The sequence below is a fragment of the Dipodomys merriami genome, unplaced genomic scaffold (assembly GCF_024711535.1).
Source record: "Dipodomys merriami isolate MVZ:Mamm:240054 unplaced genomic scaffold, mDipMer1.0.p SCAF_55, whole genome shotgun sequence".
NCBI classification, from domain to species: Eukaryota; Metazoa; Chordata; class Mammalia; order Rodentia; family Heteromyidae; genus Dipodomys; species Dipodomys merriami.
The window spans coordinates 6,057,458-6,074,905 of NW_027206124.1; the positions used below are offsets into that span (position 1 = coordinate 6,057,458).

A 17,448-nucleotide genomic window follows, 5' to 3' on the forward strand; every position below is an offset into this window, starting at 1 on the left:
ACCAACAAAAACATCCAAAAAACCAGAAGTTATGCTGTTGCCCAAAATGGTAGAGTGCTAGCCTTTAGAGAAAAAGCTCAGGGACAATGCCCAGGCCCTGAGTTCAAGACCCATAATTGACCCCCAAAAACCCAAAACCCTGAGTGGCTTATCCACCCAATATGCTGGCTTTTTGGCTTCCTGTCAATAGCATGACTTTCTGCAGAAGTAAAAGCTTGAATAGCCAAGTTCCTTTCAAGATGCCCATATTCTTAGGAAATACTTCAATATGTTGACATATTTCCAACATTACCACATGAAAACCCTGAGGTTTCAGACTTAAATAATTAAATATAGCTGGAAATAAAAACCATGATAAATATTGCTAACAAAATAAATCTGGCCAGGTGCTAGTGGCTCACATCTTTAATCCTAGCTACCTAGGGGGCTGAGATCTGAGGATTACAGTTCAAAGCCAGCCCAGGTATGAAAGTCTGTGAGAACCTTATCTCCAATTAACAACAACAAAAAAAAACAGTAGTGGAGCTGTGTCTCAAGTGGTAGAGTGCTAGCTTGAGCAAAAGCAGTTCAGGGACAGTGCCCAAGCCCATAGTTCAAGCCTCAGGACCAGGACCAGCATACACATGCATGCATGCATGTGCACACACACACACACCTGTTTGGGGTGGCACTGGTGGCTCACTCCTGTAATCCTAGCTACTCAAAAGGCTAAGAGCTGAGGATCACCATTTGAAACCAGCCCAGACAGGAAATTCCATAAGACGCTTATGTCCAATTAACCTCCAAAAAGTCAGAAATGGAACTATGGATCAAGTGGTATAGAGTACGGTCATTGAGCAAAAAAGCTCAGGGACAAAAGCTCAAGTTCTAGTACTGGAAAAATAAATAAACAGATCAACGGATAAATGAATAACAAGGGGCTGGGAAGGTGGCTCAGTGGTAGAGTGCTTGCCTTGCATGCATGAGGCCCTTGGTTGGATTCCTCAGCACCACACAAACAGAAAAGGCGAAGTGGTGCTGTGGCTCAAGTGGTAGAGCGCTAGCCTTGAGCTGAAGAGCACACGGAGAGTGCCCAGGCCCAGAGTTCAGGCCCACGACTGACCAACCAACCAACCAACAAATAACAGTGGTCCTGTTTCAGACCTGCCTAGTTGCCAAAGGTGTCATATTTCATAGGTGACAACCTGTACCAATACAACAGCAATTGAACAAACGTTCCCCAGACCTTGTGTGCAACTGTTGTCAACCACCCCCCACCAAAAGTCACCTGTGGCTGCACTCCCCACACCCCCTCCACCCCACTGGCCTCTGCTCACAGCCTAGCATCTGTCCATCACAAATTTTACGGACAAGACCGCACTCTGAAATGGAAACCTGTGTCAGTAACGTTAAACCAAACGCCCTACCACTTGCCATAAATTGAAGACAATCATGCAAAAACTCTGAAAACCAAGAAGTTACCCCGCCCCTTACCGGACCCCCAAACCTGCAAATAAAGACACTGAATTCCATTCCATTTAGATGGCAGTCCCTGTTCAGGCCGGTTTTCCCGTGGAAAAGGGAAAGGAGAAGGCTAAATGAATGGTAAGGACTCAAGTGGGCACCGGCTGCGACGACCCCCCCCCCCCATCCCGGTCCCCGGCCTTGAATGGAAAGGGACAGGAAGGCAGACTTTTCGCCCCTTTTGTCCAGGTTTTGGAAATCCCCATTTTCCCGCGTTAGGGATTTCCCCGCTCCCCTCTCCCCGCCCAGAAGAGGGAGGGGCAGAGGTCGCGCACGCTCATTGGGCCTTACGTGGGCTCATTTGCATGATCCGAGTGGGCGGGGGCGGCGGCTGACGTCCCGCGGGGGAATGCCTGGGCTGCCGCGCGGAGTTCGGGCGCAGAGCGCCCGCGCTCGGGGAGCGGGGCGCCGGTGTCCCCGCGCCGGCGGCGTCCCCGCGCCGGGTCCTGGCCCGCACCCCGCGCCGCCATGAACGACCCCGAGCGCCAGTGGAGCCTGTCCTTCGCCGGCTGCGGCTTCCTGGGCTTCTACCACGTCGGGGTGACCCACTGCCTGTGCGAGCGCGCGCCGCAGCTGGTGTGCGGGGCGCGCAGGTTCTTCGGGTGCTCCTCAGGGGCGCTGCACTGCGCCATCTTCCTGTCCCGCATCCCGCTGGGTGCGTCCGGGGAGCCGCCCGGCCGGGATCGGGAGGCGGGGCGCCCGCCGGGGCCCGTCCCGGGGCTCGGGCTGCGAGGGGGTGCCCCGTCCCGGGGCCGGGAGCCGGCGACGGCGGGACGGGGGCGCAGGGCGGTGCTGCTCCCTGGGGCCTGAGCTGCAGGGGACCCGGCGGGACCCCGAAGTCGCCCCCGTGGGGAGGGGCGGAGGGGGGATGTCCCAGGGCAGACGACCTAGTTCAGAGCTGCGAGCATCTCGGGGGAGGAGCCTGGGATGGGAAAGTTTGTTCTGGTTCCCGTGTCCAGCCCGTCCTGGGGCTGCGCTGGGTTCTTGGACCTCCCCCTCCCCCACCCCACCCCACCCACCCCACCCCACCCCACCCCATCCCTCCCTGCAGGCTCCACCGACCCCGGGCACCTCAGAGTCCCTGCCAGCACGATTGTAGGCACTTTGAATCTTGGCCTAGTTAAACATTTGTCCACGTGGGAAGGGCGGAGGGTCGTTTCTCTCTAGTCCATCCCGGGGGACCCAGGTGCAGTAGGCAAGGGCCTGGGGCAGGTGGCAGCACAGAGGTCCCCAGGCAGGATGGTCATGCCCCTTATCAGCACCTGTTTACCCAGGCTTTTCCACATGTTATTCTTTGCTCTGGCAGGCAGCGACCTGGTGGCTGGGGAAGCCTCTGCCACAAGCAGAGCCCTGCCATTGGGTAGAATCCGTGAGCAGATGCTGGGCTGAAATTTAGGAGAGAGGCTGTGCTGGCTGGTTGCCTGTCTGCCTTCTCTCACAAGGAAGAGAGGAGCAAGGATGGTCTCAGAGGATGACACCGGCTGTGTGGCCGTCTGCACACTTCAGGCAGATCTTGAGTGACAGATCTCTGGGCTCCAACAAGCTCTGATGGTTCACTGGGCCAAGGGTTAAATGCACTGACCCCAGGAGCCAGAAGTTCACCCTGACACCATGGAGAAGGAGGCTTATAGCTAGGCAGAAGACAGGTGCAGCCTGGAGCCGGGCCTGACTGGATGAGGGGAGGCTCAGCTCTCACCAGAGCCTGGCGAGTAGCTCAGAGGTTTTGTAGGCCACCGCCCCCCCAAGTTGCAGGGACCTTAGGTTGGTGCTTTAACCCCAGCTCACAGGAAGGTGTGGCTACAGAGCCATGAGCCACTATTGTCTCCCCGAAACTACCTTCTTGTGTTTGGACTGAGGCTGGGTGGGTGCTCCACCCCAGAGTGAGACTCGCTATTCATTAACAGTCTATTCTCGTAGTTTACCTCATCTTCTTTGTGTCTAAAAGTCAGATAACTCTGTCCGACGGGGAAAAGGCACAGGGTGAGATTTACACAGAAGGCAGTGTCCTACTGAGGCCACGCTACGAGGCAGAGGTAGTAGCAGAATTCAGACTCGGGGCCAAGCCCACCTTCCCTCTCCTGTACCCTGCATGCTGAAGCCTTGTGTGCCAGAGCTGCGGTGCTAATGTATTTGTGGCCTCTGGTCTGATGGGCAAGCTGCACTGCCCATCGTCATCATAGCTGGAACTGCAGGTGTGCAACCACCATACCCAACCACTGGCTGAGATGAAGTCTCAGAGACTTCTTCAAGGCTGGCCATGAACAGATGATCCCTAGATTCCCTCCCTCCCCAAGTACAGATGATTCCTAGATCCCTTCCTCCAAGTACGGATGATTCCTACATCCTCATCCCCCCAAGTAGCCAGGATTACAGGCTTGAGCCGCCTCACCTGGCTAGAAACCACTCTTAATGAACTATTTCCTTCATGGCCTTTGAAATACAGAATATCTTTTCCACATGTCAGCTGGCACTAGTTTTGTTGGTGGGTTCCTTCGTCACTGTGGTTGCCGTATTGGACACCCCAGGTATAGAAAGAAGTCTGCAGCTTCTTTGCTGGCTGGTGTGCATCCCTGTCTCTTTTGTGTCCTTGTCTCCCATCTGCAGACCGAGTTCTCATGTGTCTGGTGGACCTTGTGAGGAAGGCCAGGAGTCGGAACATGGGCACGTTCCACCCCTCCTTCGACATGACCAAATGCCTTCGAGACAGGCTCCACGCGGAGCTCCCCCCCAACGTCCACCAGCTGGTCTCTGGCAAGCTGTACATCTCACTCACACGGGTGTCTGATGGCGAGAACGTGCTGGTGTCGGACTTCCACTCCAAGGATGAAGTTGTGGATGTAAGTCGGAGAGGAGCGGGAGGGATGTGGTGGGCCATGGACTCCTCCCTGCGCTGCACCCCTCCCTGCGCACCCAGCCATTCTCCCTACAGCTTCCTGAAACCCTACATGTGTCGGGACTCTGTTTTTTGTTTTTTGTTTTTTTAAATGCCAGTGTTGGAGCTTGAACTCAGGGCTTTGAGCTCTGCTTTTTTGCTCACACTTGGTGCTCTACCACTTGAACCACACCTTGTATTTTCTTCTTTTTGGGGGCAGGGGATGGAGCCACTCTATTTCAGTAGCCCCTCTCCCTTCTTCAAGGCTCAGCCAGTATCACCCAGTCCTGGCATTCTCTCTCACCTGACCAGCTCTGTGTTCCATAATGAGTTATGCTTCTCTGGCAAAGCACCTCAAGGTGACTGAGTCTGATCTGCATAGAGATCATTTGCAATATCAAAATACCACTTAAGCCAGGTGCTGGTGGCTCATGCCTATAATCCCAGCTATTCAGAGGCTGAGAGCAGAAGATGAGAGCTCAAAGCTTGCCTCAGCAGGAAAGTCTGTGAGACTCATCGCCAATAAAATACCAAAAGAGCCGGAGGTGGAGCTGTGGCTGTAGTGGTAAAGTGCTAGCCTTGAGCAAAAGACTCAGAGACAGCACCCAGACCCTGAGTTCAAGCCCTAGGACTGGCAAAAAACAAATTAAAAAAAATCATTTAACGTGGCTAAAGCTTTTCATGAGGGTTCTGGGATGAAAGACTGTTATACTAAACACAGGTCTGGACAAGACAGCTGCCTGGTGGGTGTAATAGCAGCCCAGCAAACTATTTCATCATCTGTTTAAGCTTGCTTCTGGAAGAAGCAGTAGCTGTTGGTTCCCACGTGTACCTGTCCCTTAGTGGATTGATGTGTTTTCTGCAGGAAGCAGGGAGAGGGGTGGGGAGGAAGTTGGAGGTTGGGCTCATGAGAGAAAATGCTTACATAGCAAGCTTAGGCCCTAAGTTCAATCCCTAGTGCTGTAGAACAAAGGAAAGGGGCGGGGGAGGAGGGAAGCAAGGAGGGAAGAAGAGAAAGGAGGGAAGGAGTTAGGACCACAGCATCCCCTTCACTTAGGACTCCAGTGGAGTGGCAGAATCTCAGCTTCCACCTCCAGCCTGCTGTAGGAGGGGCCCCAGGGCAGGGTGTGGAATCTGGGGTTCCACTCACGCCTGTCAGGATTTGGGAAGCACCAACCCCACCCCTGCAGTCCTGAGTCAACAGTTTGTGATCCTGTCTCCCACAGGCCCGTGTGGCTGTCTTGCCTGTGGGTAAGATTCTGTAGACCTGAACCACCAGCGGGCGCAAAGGCTTGAGCATTCCTTCACTTGTGTGTTAAAGCACCTGCTGTGCGCCAGGCCTATTTGTTTTGTTTTGTTAAAGCCAAAACCTTTCGGTTTTGTTAGAGTGCCTACTATGTGCAGAGAGCTTTTCAGTTTTGTTGGGCTGGAAGGGTAGAAAGAAGTGGGGCAGTCTGGAGGCTGGGTCGCGGCCCTCACCGCTTGTTCCTTCCTCTTGGCAGGCTGTGCTGTGCTCCTGCTTCATCCCTTTCTTCTCTGGCTTAATCCCTCCTTCCTTCAGAGGCGTGGTGAGTGAGTGTGTGCAGCTGCTCCGCGCCCCGCCCCCACCCCGTCACTGACACCTCCACCAGCTGCTAGTGACCTGCTTCCCATGTAAGATCTTTAAGACTTGATTACTCCTGGGAGGTAGTGCTTTCCTCTTAGGGGAAGATAGCACATGTGTGCTATTATGTGTGGCTGACACAGATCTTTCATGTCTGTGCTACTTTGTAATGCGCAAGAATAAGTCTAGGCTGTATAATGCTGGCCATTTCTGGGTTCTTTTATCTTTTAAATTCACAACAACTGAAGCAGAATAGCTTCTAAAACCCCCATGGGCAGCAGGTGCAAAGGGAGCTGGCAAGCTCCAAGCCAGCGCCCTGGCATCGCCCAAACCCGCACAAGGTCAGGGAACCTATATTCAGGCCGCCGCCCACGGCCCCTCTGTGCCCCACGGCAGGGGCCGGGGTCCCCCGGGGCTCTTGGAACCTGGCTGTGGAGTCCTGTGCAAGGTTTAAATCCCGACATGGCCCCTCCCCCCGCTGGTGGCAGGCAGGGGTTTTATCTCACCAGAACTGAGAACACACTCTCCCACAACACTTCTTTGATGACCTCTGACCCCCACGTGTGCAATCATTGCTCTTCCTCCCAGCTTCTCAGCTCAGGAAGGCAGTCCAGCCCCTCTGGACTCAGGTTTCAAGAGCAGCACTAGGGGCTGGGAAGGTGGCTCAGTAGTAGAGCACTTGCCTTGCATGCCTGAGGCCCTGGGTTTGATTCCTCAGCACCACATAAGCAGAAAAAAAGCCAGAAGCTCTAGTGGTAGAGCACTAGCCTTGAGCTGAAGAGCTGAGGGACAGCGCCCAGGCCAGAGCAGCATTATCCCCAGGGCTGCCAGCTGCAGGGAGCTCCACTCACACCCAGAGAGCCGGGTCCACGCACCTGCACTGCTTTACAGAGGAAAAACCCAACTTGCCAGGGGGAGCACCAGTGCTCATGCCCATAATCCTAGTGACGCAGAAGATCTGAAGATTGGGGTTAGAAGCCAGCGTAGGCAGGAATGAGATTTTTTTTTTTTTTTTTTATGGTCGGTCATGGGGCTTGAACTCTGGGCTTGGGCGCTGTCCCTGTGCTCTTCAGCTCAAGGCGAGTGCTCTACCTCTTGAGCTACAGGGCCAGTTCCAGTTTTCTAGTGGTTTATTGGAGATAAGAGTCTCACAGACTTTCCTGCCCGGGCTGGTTTTGAACTGTGATCCTCAGATCTCAGCCTCCTGAGTAGCTAGGATTACAGGCGTGAGCCATCGGTGCTGGTTGAGGAATGAGATTCTTATCATCAGTTTAAAAAGCTGAAAGTAGAGCTGTGGCTTAAGTGGTAGAATTCCAATCTTGAGTGCAAAAGCCAAGCAAGAAAGAGCTTGAGGTCCTGAGTTCAAGCCCCAGTACTGGCGTATGCATGCACACTCACACACACATATACATCAATCCACATGGCTTTCAACTGTGAAGCGAGGCCCCAGCTCTGTCTGGTAGACAAGCTAGTCCTGAATCCCACTCTTCCTATAACAGTTGGGCTAGTTGGAAACCCTCTTTGTTATTTGAGTCAGGGTCTCACTATGAAGTCTAGGCTGACTTTGAACTTGAACCTCCTGTTCAGCTTCCCCTGTGCTACAATTATAGTGTGAGCCACCATACCCCATATCAGGAGGACATTTTCTAGGTCTCAGACTCAGTACTTGATTAAATCTCAAAACCCTCTCAGACTATTGCTACTAAGCCAGGCATGGTAGCACACTTGTATAATCCCAACAACCCAGAAGGCTGAGACAGGAGAATCAAGGGTTTAAGGCCAGGCTGGGCTGCAGAGTGAGACCATGTCTCAAAAAAGAAAAGAAAAGGCTGGGCACCGGTGGGTCTTGCCTGTAATCCTAGCTACTTGGGAGACTGAAATCTGAGGATCACGGTTCAAAGCCAGACTGAAAAGTCCATGAGACTCTTATCTCCAATACATTACTCAGAAAAAGCTGGAAGTGGGCTGTGGCTCAAGTGGTAGAGTGTTAGCCTTGAGCAAAAGAAGCTCAGAGACAGTGCCCCAGGCCCTGGGTTCAAGCCCCAGGACTGGCAAAAAAAAAAATAAGAGAGAGAACACATGCAAGTGTTACTTCTTTTCAAGGTGTGAAAGGAAACAGTCACAAAGGTACATGTGTCCCACCAGGGATAGGGCTGTGGATTTGAACCTGTGGCTCTCACATCACCCTCTGTCCTCAGTACACAGAGCAAACCCCGGGATTACTTGGTCCTGTACTTACATTATATTGCACACCTGTGGGTACCCATGTGGCTTTAGGCAGTGACCAGCACACACAGCCTAGACTCAGTCTCCCCATCTGTGCTGGTTTGGTTGGCCCCGCCCCTTCCCGGTAAGGGTCTGCTGAGCCAGTGGCCGCCAGCCCTGCCTTCCCACCATGGCTGCCTGCAAAGTCTCTGCCCAAAGTTCTGAAATCCCACCAGACACCGGCCCAGAGCCTCACACAGACTCCCCGTCTCCTCTTCCTGCCAGCGATATGTGGACGGAGGACTGAGCAACAACGTGCCTTTCCTGGACTCCAGGTCCACCATCACGGTGTCACCCTTCTATGGAGAGCATGACATCTGCCCCAAGGTCAAGTCCACCAACTTCCTCCACCTGAACGTCACCAACCTCAGCCTCCGCGTCTGCGAGGGGAACGTCCACCTCCTGTCCAGAGCACTCTTCCCTTCTGGTCCCAAGGTGAGCTGGGCGGGGGGGGGGGGGGAGGAGGAGAGGGCCTTCCTGATGACGAGGGGACTGTGAGTTAATAAGTCCGGGAAGGCCGGAGATAGTAGTGCATCCCTGTAATCCCAGCACTCAGAAGTCAGGGAGGGCCGGACATTACACACCTGTAACCCCAGCGTTCAGAGGTAGAGATAGGAGGATGGAGAGGCTAGGAAGGTGGCTCAGTGGTAGAGTTCTTGCCTTGCCTTGCATGCATGAGGCCCTGAGTTCGATTCCTCAGTACCACATAAACAAAAATAAGAAGAGATAGGAGGATGGAGAGTTTAGAGCCAACATGACTACACAGTAAGGCTCTCAAAAAATAGGGGTTGAGTGATCGTGGCTTATTCCTGCAATCCTAGTTACTCAGGAGGTTGAGATCTGAGGATGACAGTTTGAAAGCAGCTCAGGCAGGAAAGTCTGTGAGACTCTTATCTCCCACGAACCACCTGTAAACAGGAAGTGGCGCTGTGGCTCAAGTGGTAAAATGCTTGCCTTGAGTGAAAAGCTTAGGGACAGAGCAAAGGTCCAGAGTTCAAGCCCCATGAGTGCCAAAAATAAAAAAGAGGTAGGGGGCACAGCTGGCCATTGGGAGCTGTCTTCAGTGCTGGGGTGGATGGGTGGTCTGCCTCTGCCTCAGCCCAAGAGGTTTGATTTCTGTTGTCCACAGGGCTCCCAAGGAACTGTTAGGCTAGAATGGAGGTTCCACCCAAGACCAAGGCACACTGAGAGCCAGGCCCCAGGGCCTCCTTGGAGGGAGGGTTGGATCTGGAGCCCAGCCCCACAGCCCCCTGGGAGCACAGGGCCCCGTGTCCGCTCTGGGATGGCTGGCCCGCAGGCCCCTCTGCTGACTGCACGCCACGAGTGACCCTGAGTGCACGTGCTTGGTTTGCTTGTAGGAGATGGGTGAGCTCTGCTTTCAAGGCTATGTGGATGCCTTCCGATTCCTGGAAGAGAATGGTACGTGGGGGGCTGTGTGTAGTGTATGGGGGGTCACTCATGTCACACTCTGCTAGAGAGTCCCTTAGTTTTGTCATGAGGTGTTCAATCCCTGCCTGCTCCGTCTTGATCAGTCCACTTGTCAGTCCTGTGATATAGGAAATCTTCACTCCATTTTACAGATGGGAACGCCAAGGCTGGGAGAGGAGTGGTAGGAGGGGAGGAAAAGGATAGGGAGGGGAGGAGAGGGGCTTACAGCCCTCCCGGGGTGGGACAGAGCTAGGACCCAAACCTGGATGTCCTCGCTGCCCCGGGGTCCCCTCCCCCCCGTTTGTTTTTTTCCTTTTGAACTCACAGGCTGAGCTCTAATGGGGTGTCTGGGACGGGCTCTGAATGAAGCAATCAGCGTGGCGTCCCTTCCGGGTGGGGTCGTGTCCACTGGCTTGTCTCACCCCACTAAGCAACGCCTGTCTTTGAGTCACCCGGGCTCGGGGCTTGGGCTGTAGGCGCTGCGTGGTGCTGGCCAGTGGTGGCGTCCATCACAGAGGTCCTAGACGCTATGTCACCTAGGGACACACCACAAAGATGAATTCACTGGACAGCATGTTTCCGGGAGCAAGACCCTGCTGTTACACCGCAGGGCTGACTGGAAGAGGAACGGGATCTTCCGTGTGCTCAGGATGCCATGTGAGGACGTCATCTTTGACACCAGGCCCGGCTCTGCCCCACACTAATGACTTTGGACATATGGCTTAATTTCCCTGTGCTTCGGATTCCTAAGTTGGCACTGGATAGCTCTGGGCAGCGTAACGGTCAAGTGCTGGCTCAGGGCCTGGAGGGCAGTGGTGTGGTTGTGATCAATTGATTATAATCCTTCCAGCCAGCTGTGGAGAGGGCCGCACAGCTGGTGAGCGGCAGCGGCTGAGCAAGCTCTGCTGGCTGTAGGGTTTGGTTTCGCTTGACTGCGGTTAAACCCAGGGCCTCGCGCTGCCCAGCGCTAAAGACCCACTTTGTCTCTCCTGCCACAAATGCCCGCCGTCGTCCTGCCACTGCGCAGGGCTCGGCTGCTGCCGGCTGTGCCTTCCCCTGATGGTGGTTAGTTTCTCCCCACCTCTGCAGGAATGGGAGCTGGGCCCCAGCCTGGCCTGAGTTTGTCCCCAGAAGAGATGGAGCCAGAGGACCATGGGCCCTGCGTGGATAAGGGAGGCGTGGAGGGGGAGGAGCCTCTGGACCCCCTGCAGCTCAGCGTCGTGGCCTGGGACGAGGCTTTGTTTGGGAGTCTCTCCCCCAGGCTCACCACAGGTACCTGTGTGTGCCAGGGGCAGAGTGACCGGGAAAGCTGGTAGGTCCCGGCCCAGGGGTCTCCTGCCCTCCCTTCCCTCCCCAGGAGGCAGTGCCCAGTAGGGAGGGCCACCGTCTGCCACCAAGGGTCTAAACACAAAGGCTCAGGAAGCAGCCAGGCTGGGGACGCCCTCCTGGGCCAGCTCTGAGCCCCGGCCATGCTGGTCTCTGGGTGTCCTGGGCCAGCGACCTGCCTCTGGGGCCTGGCCATTCCTTAGGTCCTTTCTGTCCCCCCCTGTTCACTACGGTGCCCTTCCTGAGGCCCCTCTTGACTTTCCCTCCCCCTGTCCCACCACTTGGAAACTTTACTGGACAGTGCTGTAGTCACCACCACCCAAGGCAATGCTGTGGTGGGCCGATGTTTGTGTGCCCCCAAGATTCACATGCAGAGATGCGAACCCCCAAGTATGTCACAGTGAGAGGGAAGTTTGGGGTGACGCTGGGGTCCCCACCATGGGATCAGTGCCATTTAAAGCAGGCCCCATCTGAGGGCCTGGTGGCTTATGCCTGTAATCCCAGCTAGTTGGAAGGCTGAGATCTGAGGATCGCGGTTCAAAGCCAGCCTAGGCAGCAAAGTCCATGAGACTCTTATCTCTAAGGAACCACCAAAAAGCTGGAAGTGGTGCTGTGGACCCAGTGGTAGGGCGCCAGCCTTGAGCTAAAGAGCCAAGCATGACTGTGAGGCCCTGAGTTCAAGCCTCTGAACTATAGACTATGTCCCTTTCCTTTCTCTTTCCCCTTCCCTCCTTCCTCCTCTCCTCCTCCCTCATCTCTCCCTTCCCCTCCCCTTCTCTTTCATCAGGATCTCACTCATATTCACAGACTTCCCGCCTCCATCCTCCTCCCAAGTGCTGGGACGCCAGGCGTGCCCCCACACCCAGCTCCCTTCCATCTTTGCCTCACCCTTGCTGTGCAAGGCACAGGCTGTGAACCCAGCTGGCACCCAGCTTGGGACTCCAGCCTAGCAGGCCGCAGACAGCCTAGCAGGCTGAGCCCCTTCTGCCCTTCCCATGGGCAGGTGAAATATCTCCAGATTGTCTCTTTCAGCCCTGAGTGAAGCCATTAAGGACAGGGGTGGGTACCTGAGCAGGCTCTGCAACCTGTTACCCGTGCGCATCCTGTCCTATGCCCTGCTGCCCTGCACCCTGCCGGTGGAGTCTGCCATCGCCACTGTCCGCAGGTAAGCCCTAGCAGTGGGTGTGCATCAGTGACCTTGTGAAGGTGACCTTGGAACCCCCACATCTGTAGCTCAGTGCAAGCTCAGAAACTACTGAAGGCTACTCTGAGCCGGTGGTGGCCTCCCAGAGCATCTGGCCCAGCCTCTCATGAGCTCATGAGGACATTGAGGCCTGGGGAGGTTGGGGTCAGAGCTCTGAGGCTACAGAACTGTTAGGAGGAAGGCCAGGCCTTCACATGGGGCCCTAGCCACCCCTCCGACTGGTTTCCTTGAAAACCACAGGAAGCTAGTGGAGAGCAGAGAAGCCCGTCTTCCAGCTGGCCGTGTTGTATTCATGAGACTCAGCCACCGCTGCTCTATAATTTCTTTAATCACTTTCTGTAATTCTTATAATTTATATAATCACTTTTTTGGGGGGTGCTGGTCCTGGGGCTTGAACTCAGGACCTGGGCACTGTCTCCGAGGTATTTTGTTCAAGGCTAGTATTCTACCACTTGAGCCACAGCTCTACTTCTGGCTTTTTGGTGGTTGATTAGAAATAAGAGTCTCATAGATTTTCCTGCCCGGGCTTGGCTTTGAACTGCTTTGACCCTCAGCTCTCAGTCTCCTGAGTAGCAGGATTACAGACAGGACCACCACACCTGGTTTAAACATAGTGAGTGTTCCCGGATGTGGCTTCATTCCTGCAGACTAGTGACATGGCTCCCGGATCTGCCCGAGGACATCCAGTGGCTGCACTGGGCCACTTCCCAGGTCTGCGCTCGAGCCACCACATGCCTGCTCCCTTCTTTCAGGTAAATAACTCTACTGAGGCTGGGTGGGCCAGGCGGGTCCCTTGACATCTGCTCAGGCCTCACTCCATATTCTAGGGACCTTGGACACTGTGCCCCAGGGCGGGGGGGGGGGGGGGGGAGGCTGGCTTTGTTGTGTGGCACCATCCTGTGAGCCCATCAGAGGGGGGAGGGCTGACACCTGCCTTGGAGGGGAGCTCTGCTCCCCTGGGGCTCGGCGTTGATGGCCGCAGGGGGGGGCGGGGGGGTAGAGGAGACAGGTAAGGCTTCCCTCCAGAAGAGCTGTTGATGTCAGCATGAGGTGGGCCAGTTGGGGTGAGTATGGCGCCCTGAGTTCTACAAATTTGGATGGATCCAGGAGGCAGGTGGGCCTTGCTGGCATTGAGGGAGGAGCCTTGTCCTGGAAATGACAGGCCTCAGTTTCCTTATCTGTTCCTCAGGGTGATTTCTACCCATCTGGGTCCTGCAGGAGTCTAGGGAGCCACCAGCAGAGAGAGAGAGAGAGAGAGAGAGAGAGAGTGGAGCTGGGGTTGCTATTGGTAGCTTGGGGAGGGAGGAAAGGCAGTGTGGGGAGAGTGAGGATTCTGAAGAACTACAGAAGATGTGCGCATGGGGACAGGCCACGGGCAGTGGGCCTGGTGGGTAGTGGGGTGCCCACAATTGAGCAGAGAACACGGGCCCAGCTAGGGCAGGAGACTGGTCTCAGCCAAAGTGTGGGGTTGGAAGGCCACTCACCCTCCGGGTCTTCTTAAGGGCCTGTTTTGAGGGACTGGCGGTGCCGGGCCACCGCTGCATGGACTGAAGACTGCAGGCTGCGGGAGGGGCCACACCGCTCACTTCCTTCGTTGTTTCAGATCCCCAGTGCCGTGGAGTGGCCAGCACGGGCCCCTGCGTGGAGCCCCGTACAGACCGGCAGGCGACGCTGCGCCCCTGTAGACGCGGGCCTGGGCCTGACGCTGGGGACCTTTGCTGCTGGATGGTCCCAGCAGCCACGCCGAGGCCGCCTGGCTCTCAGGCACAGCTCCCTTCACCCGGGAAGCTCTGCCAGGTGGGAGGCACATGTCCTCCTGCTGCTCCAGCTAGGAGCCGCTCGGCTTCTGTGCCTGCCCGGGCTGCCGAATGACCCTGACTCCCTGGGACCCCAGGACCGCAGGCCGTCCACTAGATGAGGGAAAGCAGAGGACATTGATTTGGTCTGTGGACAGTAGGATAGCCCCTTTGGGGACAATGAGCACTTTTTAATATTTAAACATCAGTTAGCTACACTGGTTGGGGAATGGAGGCTGGAAGCTGGGTACCAAAGCTGCATTGCTCACCCTGTTCCACAGCCTGATGATCCATAGGGGCCGAGGGGCTGAGGGGGGTGGGGATAGGCGCCAAGGGTGGCATTGTTTGGATAGGGCCTTAGGGCTGGGCAAGGTGTGCCATCTTGAAGGAAGAGAATACCCCAACTCCTGCAGGAAGCCTTCAGTACAGGGAGGGTGGGGACCATTCTCCCCCACAAGGGCCCCGCCTCTGAGATGGTAAAAAGAATAGGCTTCGTTACATCTGAGAGCTCCTAAGCTAAATTATTTCTAAAGCATTTTGTGTAGACATGCAAGGGAGTGTGTATTGACTTACATATTATGACAACTGGTGACATGTGAATAGAACCAAACTTAATACCTGATACATGGGCAGCACCAAAGCCAGGGGAAGGTTCCACATCCCCGGCCTCCTTGAGCCTGTCTCACTTCACCCGCCTCTGCTGCATTCCTTTCTGAACTCGCTTCTTCCCAGTTCCCAAGTGCTGAGACACAACCTGCCTGTTGCTGGGGGTGTCTATAAAAACTCATAGTGCAGCAGGGCGCCGGTGGCTCACGCCTGTAATTCTAGCTACTCAGGATGCTGAGATCTGAGGATCGTAGTTTGAATCCAGCATGGGTAGGAAAGTCCATGAAACTCCTACCTCCACTTAACCACCAAGAAACTGAAATAAGGCTGTGGCTCAAATGGTAGAGCACCAGTCTTGAGCAAAAAAAGCTCAGGGACAGCACCCAGATGCTGAGTTCAAGCTCCAGTACCAGCACACACAGATCTTACAACTAGCATATGTATCTGTATCCTTCCTCCTCCTCTTGGCAATATTCCAGGCCTCATTCTTGCCAGGCAGGTGTTCTACCACTTGAGTCACATCCCAACCCTATATTTTTAAAGATGTGAACCACGATTAGGATAAGGAAGTAGCTAGAGGCATAGCTTAGTTCTAGCACCTGGCTAGTGCACACACACATACATGCCATCACTGGTGAGGCAGAAGCTGCACTACTAGTCAGAAGCTTCTTGTTAGTAGATGGAAACTTTAGTCTTCAGTTGCTATCTGACCGCTCATATGTGGGCATCTGTTCTCAGGAGGTCAGCAGGGTGGCATGGTTAGCATCAGAGCCACAGCCTTTATTGGGCACACAGTGCATTGTTTACAAGCATACATGTGGGTGTGTAACTGGACATGTGTATGTGTGTGTGTCTAGAAAGTACAGAGGGGACCGACACCCAGATGTGTATGGTGGTTACCAAGATGCCCACATGCAGGTTCCACATTTCTAGAACAACAACATATTTCCTGTAGCATTGGAAAATGGTGCATAATAAATGTAGTTTTTAAACTGTGCTGCTTGCCCGCCTTCTCCCTCCTCCCCCAGCCACAGCCATTACCACCATTTCCTGCTGGCCTGGGGGCCTGATGGCCTCCACTCTGCCCAGGGCCCTGTCCTGAACGCTGCATTTCAGACCCTCCCTCCCCCCTGCCCCAGGATTGCTCGGCCTCCTCAGGCCCCCAGACTCTCTCCTCTGCCTCCATCCTCCTGGACATTTGGCTCCTGTCCCTGTGATTCACAAGACACTGCCATCACCAGCGAACACAGCCCTGCCGGGGGGGGGGGCGTCCCAGAGGCCGCGCTGACCCCCAGGCCTGCCAGTCTCTGGCTCTGACTGGGTCAGGCCCACCCACTGCAGAACCTGTGAAACAGGAATGGGGGAGGGGATTTGGGCAGTGCCCCCCCCCAGCTGTCCGCTTCTCTAGAGTCTGGCCTTGTCCCCAGTGTTCTGCTTCCAGGGCTAGCCCTGTCCTTTCACCCCGAAGGCTTCCCTGCAGAGGGTAGGGCTCTTCTCATTTGCTCTCCTCTTTGTTGCCAAGCCCCACCTGAGGCCCAGCCCAACCCCAGATGCTGCTTTCCTGAAGCCACACCTCTCAGGCAGCCGAAGGTGTTCACCCTGGCAAGTCGCCTATGGAGGCAGGGAGATGCAATGCCAGCAACTCCACCTTCTGCCCACAAGAGGAGCACACAAGGACTCTGCAGCACCCATAGGGAAGCAGCGTACGTTAGGGAAAACGAGACATGGCGAACAACTGCCAGAAATACAAAAACGCAAGTTTAAAGAAAATATAGGAGATATTCATTCATCTACTTCCCTTAATGTTAGAGTACGTTAGACTTTGCCAAAAAACCACACAGACATCCAGGTACAAAGAACAAAGAAAGGTTTATTGCTGGTACAGGGGCCGGCAAGACCCCTTCCCACAAGACAGGATGAGGAGCAGCACCGGCTATTGTCTGAGGTGACCTATATAACCTACTGAAGTTTAGGAGGGGCTAGAAGGGGCTAGGAGGTAGAGACCCCGGTGTGGAGGTGAGGGCTTCATGATGGCAGACTAGGATTGATGGCCGCTGCCCAAGTAGTAGATGAGCCCTGCAGCTGCCCAGACCTGAAGGTCACTCTAAGGGGCTCTTGCTGCCTGGTGGTAGCTGCCCAGAGGAGTGCCATCCCAAGGCAGAGGGGGCTGGAGGCTGATGATTTGCTGTCTTTACTACATGGACCTAGTGTTGCCTAGGAAGGGAGCGTGCCAAGCCGTGGAGAGGGGAAGGAGCGTGCTAAGCATGGGAAGGGAGCTCACTGGGCTAACACTTAAGATTAAGAGACTGAAGTAATTTTAGGGGTACATGAGGCAAGATGAATTAGAGAAAATGAGGCCTGGTGAAGGCAACTCAGAAACATAGTATTTAGAAACACAGAAGCACTGTCTCTGCTTCCTAGAGAGGTTACAGGATGCATTCTTTCCTGAGAGATACCTTTCTCATCCCAAGAACTGACATTTGTTTATAGGATATATGCCTTCCCTGAGAGAAATTCTCTCCCAAAATGCAGACAAGCGAATGGTAAACAAGAACCAGAAACTGGGCTGGGAAGGTGGCTCAGTGATAGAGCGCTTACCTCGTATGCATGAGGCCCTGGGTTCGATTCCTCAGCACCACATAAGCAGAAAAAGCAGGAAGTGGCGCGGTGGCTCAAGTGATAAAACGTTCTCCTTGAGCTGAAGAGCTGAGTGCTCAGGCTCAGGCCCAGGCTCAGAGCTCAAGCACCCCCCCACACACACACACACAAAAGAGCCAGAAACTTAGAGAGTGTAACAACACCGAAAGTGACTGAGAGTAAAGATAAATTCCTATCTTTGCCTATC

General features: G+C 54.8%; 1 protein-coding gene across 1 annotated transcript; it reads left to right on the top strand.

The window, feature by feature from the left end:
- Positions 1-1,971: 1,971 nt before the first annotated feature.
- Positions 1,972-13,944, top strand: Pnpla3 (patatin like phospholipase domain containing 3). Its single transcript, XM_069999897.1, has 9 exons — positions 1,972-2,158; positions 4,108-4,340; positions 5,878-5,943; positions 8,469-8,678; positions 9,602-9,683; positions 10,770-10,943; positions 12,030-12,162; positions 12,849-12,953; positions 13,805-13,944. The coding sequence occupies exons 1-9, from the start codon at positions 1,972-1,974 to the stop codon at positions 13,884-13,886; spliced, it is 1,272 nt and encodes a 423-aa protein (XP_069855998.1). The 3' UTR covers positions 13,887-13,944.
- Positions 13,945-17,448: the final 3,504 nt, after the last annotated feature.